General features: G+C 34.2%; 1 protein-coding gene across 1 annotated transcript in view; it reads right to left on the bottom strand.

Moving 5' to 3' along the window:
* The window catches only part of CDR2 (cerebellar degeneration related protein 2), a 29615-nt gene that overhangs the window by 15660 nt on the left and 658 nt on the right, over positions 1–13297 (bottom strand). Inside the window, exon 2 of the mRNA XM_074281024.1 lies at positions 2328–2440. Coding sequence (XP_074137125.1) covers positions 2328–2440 — 113 coding nt within the window. The remainder of the gene's footprint in view (positions 1–2327; positions 2441–13297) is intronic.

Raw genomic sequence — 13297 nt, forward strand, 5'->3', positions numbered from 1 at the left:
AAGGATTGTCTTAACTAAATTCTTGACTTCCAAACAACCAATGTTGTGCTCTGTGCACAGTTGGCATTTAATAATTAGATGAATCTGAAATATATAATTATCAGAGCCAAGTACTTTAAATCATTTTGGGACTATGTAATATAAATTTTCTTTCCCCTCTGTTCTCCATATATGATATGATGCACAAAGGAATTAATCAAATAATATGATCCATCTAGGGTACCAATCAAACTAGAAAGTAATTTTATTTGGCCAGTGTGATATCTGACAAGCCTTGAACTATTTTTTAAAAGCTTGGGTAAGCACTTGTAGGTATCTTGGCAAACTCTAAACCTCATTAACTTCAACTTAGGGAACAGTATGTTCTACACCCTTTGCCTAACACATTAAAGTTGTACTTAGTTAATTTCAAAGACTCACTTTCCTAAAAGTTTTAGAAATATGTTTTGAGCAAGCCACATAAATAAAGTTTTGTGAAAATGAAGGTCTACTGCAAACTTTGTAAAAATGGTAGAACTAAAAAAAAAAAAATGGTAGAACTAATAAGTACCTTAAGTGAACAAACAAGTGTTTTTGCTTTTGATACTATCTTTTGGGTGGAATAATTTCTGAGTAATGCATTCTTAAGCTTCTTGTGTTTGGCTCCCTACAGGTTACAGTATAGTAGAAGACAGTCAGAAAGATGAAACCAAGTCAAAGCTCTGTTATTAATTAGCCTGAAGAAGTAATTTCATTACACCTTCTGTGTTTGTAAACTAAAGACACAGGGCTATCTGACCTCGTCTATTTTTGTTCAGATACCTATGCCTCCTCTGTTTATCAGCGAAGCACTTCATAGAGAGGTGATCCTCAAAAGATACTGACTCAGGTTAACCCAGGCTCCATGAGCACAAATTTGAAAATTTTCTAAGTAGGAACAAGTCTTAGGCCCTATATTTTCAAAATCTTTGGAGGTTTAACTTGTGAATAGTATTAACTGAGGTATTTCTAAAATAAATAAATAAAATTAAGTTTACTAATATAACTAATATAATATAACTATTAATATTATGGTTTTATAGAACCATAAAAAAAATCTTCAGTTACCTGTGCTAGTTCAATGGCAGTATTTACCAACAGCTAGAGTAAAACAATTATCCTATCATTAAATCAACACTGTTCATGGATAGATTTACCAACTAGGTAACTTTCTGCACCAAAGTGCCCTTCCCTGACTCACCCCTTTATGCATTGTCTTTGTTTTTTAATTTATAACCCCAGTGCCTGGACACAAAGTAAGAGCTTAAGAAATGATTTTCCTTACTAAAGGAATTGAAGTTAACCATCTCTCTCAGATTATTTTCTATATTCATGTCATGATAATTAAATGAAAAATATTTGTAAATGTAAATAGACTGAGTCTGCAATAAAGGAAAATGTTTTATTATTAATATTTTGCATAGCACAACTCGTGAGAAAAATTAATAAGCCAATCAATTTAGAATTTAGTTACATTGGTCATTCACCTTCAGAATACCTTATCATCATCTTCAAAATTTAAGAAACAAACACAATATTCTCACCATTGTTTTATGTTTAAATATAGCCAAATGCAATTTAAAGTTAGTTTTAGAAGGAGACAGCAGGGCAGATAGGGAAAGAACTAGATGAGTCTCAGAAGACTTGGTTCTGATTTCCCCTCTGACACAGCTCAACTGCGAGCTTTAATATATCATCTGAACATAAAGTGTTCACTCTCATACAACATTTACTGGTTTATAAAGTACTTTCCTTACAACCTGAAGGTAATATAAAGAAATACTATCAGATTTACAAATCAGGAAATTTATCATAGCCCTACAAATGCCATCAATGGGTTAATATGACATAGGAGATAATGTTCTGAGCTGGAAGTTTAGGCATTCATTTTACCCATAGCTCACAGACTAATTCCTTGACCATAGTTAAAAATCACTTCATTTTTCTAGTTCTCATTTTATTATCTATTGATAAGAAGAGGATAGGACACAGGAGCTTTTAAGGTTCCAGGTAGGTCTACAATGATTGTACATTTTCCAAAATAGAAGACTAACAGATTCAATATTTTTTGGTTTTCTGCATCTGAGGCAAGGCAGCAAGTTTTCTCACTATTGGTTAATGCTATATTGAAATTCAAATATTGACTTTCACTGCAGCAATTTGTTTTTGTGTTCATTATATTCAACAGATATATAAATTCAACATGTATATATATATATATATAAATATATATATATATGTATATATATAAATTTAAAGAGACACAAACTACACTAAAATAGGAAAATCAGGAATGTAAGTGAGTTTACCTCAATTTCCTGTAATTGCTCCTGATTGGTTGTGTACATGTGCTGAAGAGACTCCTCGAGCTCTGTGTTCCGATCCAACAAAGTCTTCCCAAGCTCAGCAGCAAGTTGCAGATCTAACAACGGCAAGAAGCAAAATTTATATACATAAATATATAGCAATCATTTATTATATATCATACTATAACCAGAACAATAACAAAGCATTCACATAGCACTGGAAGTTTATAAGGCACTTTATAAATATTACCTTGTTTGATCCCCACAATAATCCTGGGAAGTAATGATAACTAACATCAATAGGGCACCTTTTGCATACTAGGCACTGTGCTAACAACTTTTTACAAATATTATTTCATTGGATCTACACAACCAAGCTGGGAACAGGGTGTTATTTTCCTCATTTCACAGATGAGGAAATCAAGGCACAGAAGGTTAAATAACTCGAGGGTCATACAGCTGTGAAGTATCTGAGATAGGATTTGAACTCAAATCCTCTGACTTCAAACTTAGCATTTCATCTACTCTGACATTTGGGATAATCAGTAACAGTAGCTAAAAGTATTCTTCTAACAATATCTAAGAGATTATATTTAGCAAAATCTAAGAGAAATAAGGACCGACTTCAGACCCAGATTCTGACTAATTAGCCATGTGACTTTGGGAAAGTTACTTTCCTATCTTTGAGACTGAGTTTCTTTGTCTGTAGATCAAGGTATTTTAACCTAATGATCTCAAAACTCTTTTAAATTTCTTTATTTTCTATGTTAATTTGGAGGTTTACAGCAATTGGCCAGTGTTTTTCTAGAGGTTTAAGCAAACTATTCACTCTCCATATGGAATTCCAGAATGTAATTATTTTTCCAGATTTCTAGTGATATATTTTAAAACAAAAGGAAGAAAAGAATACTGAGAAAATTGTTAAAGGCCTAGTAAACTTTATTCTTGTGATAAGGCTAATTTAATTAGGCACAATTTGGCAAAGGGGAAGGGGCTTAGAAAAACTGAACCTCCTCCCCACTGTAAATATTCTTTGATGAGAAGGAAGTGGTGACTAGGAATTTTGTGATGATTAGGAATATTTTTATGACACTTTGGGGATTTATAATATTAAAATATTTTATATCAACTTAGTTTTGATAAATCAAAAACTTTTGTGATTTTTAGAAGGCCTATTAAATTTTAGTTGTAAACCTATTTGTTGCAATAATTTATTATACTAATAACAATTATGTCCAAATTTACTGTGATTAGTGAGAATTTACTGTATGAGGAGAAAGCTTTTTTGGATCCTGAATATTCTTTTTGGTTTTCCATTCTTTATTATTTTTATTTATTGTGTATTGGGACCATCCTTAAATGGATGCTTTAAAAAAAAAAAAAAAAAAAAAAGGCAGCAGTCAGCAGCTCAGTAGCTCTGAGATTCAAGACTAGTGAATATCTTTCCTGAGAATAAGTTAAGGAGGAAAAGCTAAGGTTGGACATCTTCCCATGCAAGAAATCTGTCCAGCTAGTTCCATATGCTAGACTAGTTATAATGGAGGAATTAAGGACCTATTTTGATGCTGTTATAGTCATGTCCTTGTTTATAACTCTCCTGATAGTTTTTATTTGAATTTGTTGTTATTCCATGGCCTAGGCAAGAGTTAAATTAGTGCTTAAACACCTATCTACCATGAGTACTCTATAATATCAAGATAAATTATGATTTTTATGTGATGAATCTCTTACTGTTACTAATGTGAGATTATAGTTAATATTTGTTATCTAGGTATATTTGATCCTACAGAGCTGAATCCATCTGAAACACTGATTATTGGAATTTGCTACCTAAGATGTTATGGGACTAAATTGATATCATTTTAAATCTGACTCTAGGTATCACCATCAAGAAATACTGACCAATGAGTTGATAATGCCTACAACCCTATGGAGTTTACATTTATGAAATACAGATGGAATTCTCAGGGGGAAAGATGGGAGAATGACTCTTGGCATAGGCTTAGGTTGGATTTTCCTGACTCAATATGATGTTTCCTCTTGAATAGAAATTATACCACCTAGTTGACTTTAGGAAATGGCTACAGATATAATAATTTCTATCTAGAATTGATACCCAGATAAAAAAAGAAAATTTTCCTTTATATCCTTATCTTCCTTCATGGCAAATTTCTATAATCATACCCTGTGATCAGGATGAATACAAACAATATTACAGACTAATATTGAAGCATATGTGTGCTACTATAATAAGATACAGAGAAGATTTAAGCTATTTAGCCTAGAATTTTAGTCCTTTCTATATTCTAAACAATTAAATTAGATAAGTATTTGGCCTTGTCATATCTGTTTAGTTATATTTGTATGTAAAATTAATATTTCCAATAAATACATTTCAAAATATGTAAGGTAGATTAGGTATTGATTCAACAGTTTATGGAACTAAACTTATTCTGTTAATTACTGACTAGATCAAAAACATTTTCAGTTTTATTTGAAGGAAAGAATTTTGGTGCAATCATTTTCCCTAAAGAGAAATTTATAGAACTTATTTTTTGTGCAGTTTTGAAACTGATCACTCAAGTGTTATTTATATATACCATCCTGGAGCCTTTTGTTACAACTGAATTTAATTCAGCAATTCTTAAATGAATTAACTTTAATTCTGTTATTAATTTCTTAGAATTTTCATCCTCTTACTGGGAGAATGAAAAATGCCAAGTATAAAAATTAGGTTCTGATTTTCTTGTTTATATGAGAGTTCCTTTAGATATCAATATGACAACTGGACAACCTAAAATTTTAAATTCACTAGTCTAAAAGGTTCCAAATTTGATTTTCTAATAACTGAGACAAAATTTGAGCTAAGTTTCATTATTTGACCAGGCTATTGGCAAATAAATTTAAATTTTTATTGAGACTAATTTTGTAGGCAGAGAAGAATACCTCTACAAATGAACTGATCTTTCCCAAAAACCAGAGAGAGAGAAAGACTTTTGTGCCTTTTCACTGTAAGATATACCTATCCAATGAAATTGTCACTTTAATTTTGTTGATCTTTGATGCTATCAAAGATGGGGCAGCTAGGTGGGATAGTAAGTTCAAATCCGGCCCGGCACTTAACACTTACTAGTTGTATGACCCTGGGCAAGTCACTTAATCCCAAATGTCTCACCAAAAAAATAAAAGGCCTGTGGAACTACACAAGAGTATGTGGGGTTGAGTGTTTTGTGTAAATCCAATTGATTGTTATTGGTTTTTTAAAATGTCAATGTGCCTGCCCATCTTTCCCTTTTCCCCTCACATGGTCTTCCCTCATAAATCTCATTATTAAATTGTGTACTGGGTCCATCCTTAAATGGATGGTTAAAAAAAAAGTCAGCAGTCAGTGGCTCAGTGACTCTGAGATTCAAGGCTAGTGAATCTTTCCTGAAAATAAATTAGGGAGGAAAAGCTAATCTCATAATTAAAAGCCCTAGATGAAGTATTTGTTGTATCAGTAATTCACTGAGAAGGATGTGTCTCTCAATAAAATTAAATAGAGGAATGAGTTACTTAATAAGTAATGTCGGGGAGATTCAGATTTCCCTTTTTCTCTCTCATTTCAAGACTTCAGTCTCTGAAGGTCTCAGTCTGACCTCACCCAACTTCATAAGGAATCCAGTACTAGTTTAAGGTGAATTCCATTCAATCAAGCTTGGGTAGAGATAGACATTTTTTTTTTTTTAATTAATCTAAATAGTCCAAAGCTGGAAATAATCTGGATATAAAGATAGTCCAAGGCTGAGGTGATGTCTCTTTTAGTCGCTCACTGGAATAAGCCCACTTCTTTTTGTAAAGGCTACTTCTTATAACTGTTACCCTATCTGGATTGATTGCTACCCTGAGGAAACACTTCTTAGAAAGGCATAAAAACTGTGAGCGGACTACCACGTCTTTGCTGGCATTATTAATAAAATGATTAAATTATTCAGAAATTTAAGATGCCATATGGCGAAATTAGTTTATACTAGTTTTTACTGTTAACTAAACAGAAAAATGGATTATGGTGTTAGTAAAAAGTAAAACAAAACCAAAAACCCCAAGCCCCAACTGAAAAAAATCTCACATCGCAGACTGGCCCTGCTCTGGACCTATCCCCACTTCCAGCTCCTGACCTATCCTAGAAACTTCTGTTGAAGTGAAAGACACCCCAACAATATTAGGGTCTCTAGGTTGGTGTTATAAGTATGGCAAAAGAATTCACAAAATCAGTTTGCCTGCAAGTTAAGGAAAAAATTTATTACACTGCTGCCAGTGGGCCTATAAGTTTCAAGGGAATTTAGCAAAGAGCCAGAAGCAATAATTTTATAGGAAAGAGAAATGCTAATATTATGTCTCAGAGATACAACTGAGGAGTAGTAGGGATGGGGTTGCATCCATTATTGAATTCTAAGGCTTCTATATTAGAATAATGAACAGAGGTGGAGCAGCTCCCAACATTGAATTCTATGACTTACTGACCAGTGTTGTTCTCTGACAGCCAGCACTGTTGGTTGCACTCCCAAGGTCCACTAACCTTAGGGTTTCTCCGAAATTGCTACATTCTCCTTAGGAGCTACACCCCATAACTCCATGCCCTCTGACTGTAAAGGGGGAAACAACTGTTATCCCACCTCTAGAGTCTCCTGATCTTTGATATCAAAGATCATCACTTTCCTCTTTCTAGTGTTGAATTTGGGAGTCACAAAAGACCTTGATTCATCTCATTCTCACCTATGCCAGTTACATGGCAGCTTCCTCATCTATAAAATGGGAATAACAATATAATATTCTCTCTCTCAAGGTTGTTATGAAGAAGGCATTTTATACAATGTGAGATACTATATAATAACTTATTTGATTTATAGCACTTGGGAGTTACAGGAGATTTTCCTCACAATAACCTTATAAAGCTCATGTAACTATTATTCTTATTTCATGGATGAGGAATTTAAAGCCCAGAGTCACAGAGCAAGTCAATGGAAAAGCCAAGATGAACTCAAGAGATGTCTGGGCTTTAACCATTGAAGAGACAGTAATTTTCTATTAGTGACAAATGTTCATTTATAAAGAATGAAACAGAAAGATGTATATTATGAAAGCCTTTAATTGCATTCTATTTTGCCACATTTGATACAAAATCAAATTTTTAAAGGAGGAAAAGATGGAGAAATAGTATTTAGTTCTTATTGCTAATACCATTAAAGTTTCCTATCAATCCACTATATTGGAAAAGTAGTAATAAGTAACAAAAACTGATGCCAACACAACGTATACTTAAATTTATATCTACACACCTATACTATAAGTGTATATTACTATTATGAAGAAAGTTATTTAAAAATATTTGCAACTACTTAAAGTCACTGAGAGGCACCATGGCATAATGGATGGTGAATCTGACTGATGAAGACCTAAGTTCAAGTTCTGTTTACATACATACTAACTATGATTCTGGGCCCAACAGTTGCCAAATAATTAATTAATCTACTTTGGTGAAGAAAATCCCTTCAATGGGAGTCCCCACTTCAATTAAAATCATAGATACAAAAGTAAAAATAAACAAAATTCCTTACAGTACTAGCAAATCTTGCGTTAAAATGCATTCCTATTAACTTATTTACAATAAACATCAATACTTGCAAATATTTCGTTGAGAAATGAGATCTTGGAGGCAGCTAGGTGGCGCAGTGGATAGAGCACCAGCCTTGAATTCAGGAGGACCTGAGTTCAAATCTGATCTCAGACACTTAAACACTTCCTAGCTGTGGGATCCTGGGCAAGTCACTTAACCCCAGCCTCAAAAAAAAGAGAGAGAGAGAGAGAGAGAGAGAGAGAGAGAGAGAGAGAGAGAGAGAGAGAGAGAGAGAGAGAGAGAGAGAGAGAGAAATGAGACCTTAACTCACTATACCACTGTACATGATACATCTTTCTCACAAAGAACATAAATCATTTAATATTAATCCTCTTAAGACATTTAGTCTTATTTTTCTACTTTGTAGAGGAAATTCCTCTTTCTAGATAAAATAACAGAGACATTAAAGATGTTAAGTGATTAATCTAAAAATGCACTGAGTCAGGACCAGACTTCTGTAAGAGTATACCAGACAGTATTTGTATAACAATCCCATAAACATTCCCTTCATCATCCAAACTATTATCATTTTACATTTATGGAAAATAAAAATTCCTGCAGAAAAAAAATTTGTCAGTTTAATGCAACTTATTTTTGCTGGAGAAAATACTAACTTCCTGGGTGGAAATAGTTTGATGTTTTTTAGCTTAGTTTACTACATGGAACTATGGAAATGGAATTAGAGAACTTGGACTGTTATTGCCAGTACCGAGGATGAGTCACAGGCTCAAGCAAATCTACATCCTGGTTTTTTCCAACTGAAAAATAAATTGCTACTACTCAATAATACTCATTAAATTCTTTTTGATCTTTGGACTGAGATACTATTGAAAATAGTTTATACGAATAGGGTGTGTGTAAAAACCACACAGACGCTACCATGTTGTACCGGAGCCCAAAGCCTGCCATGACATCATTACTTAAATATGACTTAAACCTTCCTGTGCCCTGGCCTATTTGTATCATAGTATGATAGCCAGAGGCAGAACAAAACATCCTTAAAAATTAGTCATCTGAAAGGAAATCTTTTCCAGGAATCAAGACTCTATTTGGAGATTACTTTTCTGTTCAGCTATATAGGGTCATCTGGAATACTTTTATTTAATCAATCAGCTTCATCTTTAGTGTTAATATTAACTACTTTTCCTACTGTTCAAAGTAATACAAAGTACAAAGCTCTTCAAGTGAGAAACAAAACAGCACAGAATTTAAGGTATATTCTTACCACAAACTACCTAAGTCCTGATGGCTTAACTAACCTTAAGTTACACAAGCTCCTAAATATTTGACTTGACATAGTATTTTGGTAACACCAGTGTCAACCATAAAGCATATCCTTCTTTTTGGGAAACAGCAAACCATTTGTGAAGTTACTATAGACTATAGTGTTTCTATTATCTTAAGGACAATGTTTTTATTATTGTTTCTTTTCTTTTCTTTTTTTTCCAGTTGTGTAGAATCTGGTTCTCCTACTTGTAGACAAAAACTGGCAAGAAGCCCAAAAAGACTTTCTAGAGTAGGGACAGATGAGATAATAGAATTTTTAGTAACCTTATTTGGCATTTTCAATTAAGGCAAAAGTAAAAAGGAAACCAAGTTTAGAAGATCCTGTTCATTTGTCATTAAACAATTATTAGGGTATCTTTAGTTAAGGGCTTCTCTTTTCTCAGCTATTTAATGGTAAGATCACCTGTCTGAGGAATCAATGACCTAGATTCTAGTCCCAACTTTGTCACTAATTCTCTATGTGCCTTGGACAAGTGACAAATTCTTTTTGCTTCAGTTTCTTTATTAAATGAAGGGGCTACAGATGACTCTGAAGGCCCCTTCCAGTCCTAAGAATCATAGATTCTGAAACTATTACTGAGAAACTTGCTGCAAGAATTCCTGAATTATTCTCTATTCATTCTGGGCTCAGAAATTCCAACATAGTAATGCCTTTATATATTTTAGGATTCAACAAGTTATGCAGGGGCTCAAATATCAGTAAAATACAATTCTTCCTATTCAGAAAATGAGATCTAAGCGCATCTATGAGAATGTCAAGACTGAAGTTGATTAAAAAAAAAAAAAAGGGGGGGTGTCAGTTAAATCTAAGTCTTTAGTCCACAGCTATTATATTTCCCTCGAATAAAACAACTTTAAGTCAGTTGGGAGTCTGAAGCAACAACTCTGCATTTGCATGAGCTGAAAGCTTTTGCCACTATAAAGTAATATGCGTCACTAAATGACACTTTGATGTTAACTCCCGTTCCTAAGCTTTTGGGAAAGCAAAAATCCCTAGCATAAACATCAAGTAAAATGCTGTTATTTTTTTAATGACCCAAGAAACAGTGATTCAGCAAAGAAGTTAACATAAGGCAGACGTTATCAACTTCAGAAAATACTGAAATTTTTTTATAAAGCAATGGCACATGCCTGGTATTCTTATAAAAACCAAGCTGTAGCTTTTTGACGCATAAGGTAGAAACCTGAATCCTTATTCTGGGCTTTTGCCTGGCTCACAAAGGTAGGAGATGTAATAGCAGCTGTCGTAAAAGAAAACTAGAGCTCTAAAGTCTCTTTGCCTTGTTCTCTGGGGCACATTTCAAAGAGTAAGCCATCATTATCCTGTATAGAAGGATCCTGTCCCAGAAAAGCTTTTACTCAAATAGATCACAGGCCGTATTTTTACACCCTAACCCCTATAACAAAAGACAGTCTTTCAGCATCAAAGAATTTTATAAAAATGGAGAATTTCTCCTTCCTGTACTTGTGAGATAGGACAAAAGAACTACTTTGACCATTACTATTATTCTAACCAGATATGAGATGGCAGATTAGTTTCTCCATTCTAGATGTGTTTTTTCAATTTTTTAAGTTTTAGAAAAGTACAATTTTTTAGGTAAAGATTTGACCCAGCTAAAAATCACAAAGATTACAAGAGAGAGATGCTTTTGTAGTTTGAAGTACTTCCTTGAGATTTTTCTCCAAGACTGACAGATATCTTCATGACCAATTAAAGACTAATTTTAGGATGGGGGAAGGGAAAGAGAGGCAAGAACTGGATATAAGATTGGTTAAATGTAACTTGTTTTGCTGTTTCCAGATCCTCCTTATTGAGAAAATGGAAAAGTAATCAATAGTAAATATATAGTTAGTCATACTAAGAACACAAGTGAAACCACCTAACTAACAAGACAGCAGGATATTTTCATTAACAGAGGAAAATACCTCCTAAATTTCTAAACATCACATGAACACAGATTAAAAGTCACTAGGAAAGTATTTTTACAAATATTTAGATCCAAAGCACCTCCATTTTCAATTTTTAAACAAAGCACTATGGTAGATTATACTCATGAAAAGAACATCACATGCCTCATTCTTGAGATGTTTATGCTTGTCTAACTTTCTTCATGGGGTTACAGTGAGAAGGAATCATATAAGGTAATACATATGAAAGTACTTTGAAAAGTATATAATATACCTTGAAGTAGGACCAAGAGTGTTAGACCAGGCGACATTTAAGGCCCCAGCCAACTCAAAAGACTATAACACCACATTAAAATTTAAAGTTTACTAAGTTAAAAAGAATTCTTCACATACCTCCAACATTTGCTTTCATTTCAGAGTAGGTGAAATATTAATAGTGGTTAGTCACAACAAATTCTTAGTTACAAAGGGCAAAGGCTTATCCACATTGTAGAAAAAGCTCTCTGTATAATATACAATTGGGAGCTTAAGATTTAGTCTTGTAAAAAGTAGAAGGGAGAAAATGTTTAAGTCATATATACAGGTCCTTGTTGTACTTGGAAATCATGTACCCCTAAATTTTCACTTGGCAGACTTACAGCTGAAAGGAGATTTGGAGGCTAACTACTCCTTTGTCTTCATTTTTTAAAATGGGGAAATGGGCCCAGAGAGGTTAAGTGACTTGCCTAAGTTCATACATGCAGTATACAGCACAGCTAGAATTAAAGATCAGATTTTCTCTTAACTCCAGAAAGGTTACAAGTCATTAAGCACATATTCCTGGAAGAGGAAGTTTAGTATTGCCCTTCATTAATCTCATTTGGAATTTAAAGGGCAAATTAACTCTCAGCCCTTTAAGCAGTAAAATGTGCCTACTCATAATCATGTTAAAAATGATCTATGCTTTTTTTTTTTTTTTTAACATCAGGTTTATGATTTCATTGATATAAGGAGCTCCCTGTATCATAAAGAACACGCACCAGCTCTACAATCTGTTTTCAGAGAGTTGCTTGGGACACGGAAAAGCTAATGTCTTGCCCAGGGTCTAAAACCTACTACGTTTCTGATCAGGGCTTAAACCCAGGTAATACAGACTCTGATGCTGTTTTTTACCCATTCACTGGATCACAGTCACTGTATATTTGACTTTATAAAAATTACTAACTATAAAAACTATATTGGTGAAATTGCTTAGATCTTAGGAGAATGTTTTTATGACTATAGAAAAGTCTGTGGATTTCAAATTATCATTAAATTTTGTGCTCAATTCACCAAATAAAAGCAAGATAACTTCAACCAAACTAAATGTAGGAACTGTCCATAGAAACAAAGACATTTAATGTCGAAAGGCAATATAGTTCTAGCAAACAAGAATTTCTGGTATCTGTTCACTATGTTAAAATTGAGCAAGTGGACCCGATGTGTAAGCAGATCAGAAAGTATTTATTTTGGGATGAATTGAAGCAGAACAGTCAACAGAGAAATCCGCCTCAAGCAAGCGTTAGTATTAGGTTCGCAGGGAGCTTTTGGAGGACAAATAATAGCAATGGTAGGCTTCGTATTAGGCATTACAATTCAGCAAGGGTAAATTACGGATAAACAATGTTTAATTATTTAACGCATTGGAAGAAGCCACAACCAAGTGATTTAGGATATGTAAGTTTCAGCAACCTCCCTGAGCCACCGCGATCATTCCCCACCCGGGTTCAGCTTGTCACACACCAGGACTCAGCCAAGAGGACAGAGCACAAGAGAAACTGATCAGCAGCATCCCAGCCAGTAGCCATGGACCTAGCCTATACCGCAGAAAAGGGGAGGGGCAGGAGGAGAATCATCTCTGAGCTGGGACACTGGCCGAGGAATCAGGCAGAGCACCTGCTCAAAGATGGGCTTCTCCCGCCCCACCACCTCCTTTCTTCTCCCGTCCCACTACCACTCAGTCTCACCATCTCCTTTCTTCCTCAGTCTCACCATCATCTTTCTCCTCCGGTCCCACCACCTCCTTTATTTTCTAGTCCCACAACCTTCTTTCTTTAGTCCCACCCTACTCCTTTCTTCTTCAATCCCACCCTACTCCTTTCTT

Source organism: Sminthopsis crassicaudata, chromosome 1 (assembly GCF_048593235.1).
Source record: "Sminthopsis crassicaudata isolate SCR6 chromosome 1, ASM4859323v1, whole genome shotgun sequence".
Lineage (NCBI taxonomy): Eukaryota > Metazoa > Chordata > Mammalia > Dasyuromorphia > Dasyuridae > Sminthopsis > Sminthopsis crassicaudata.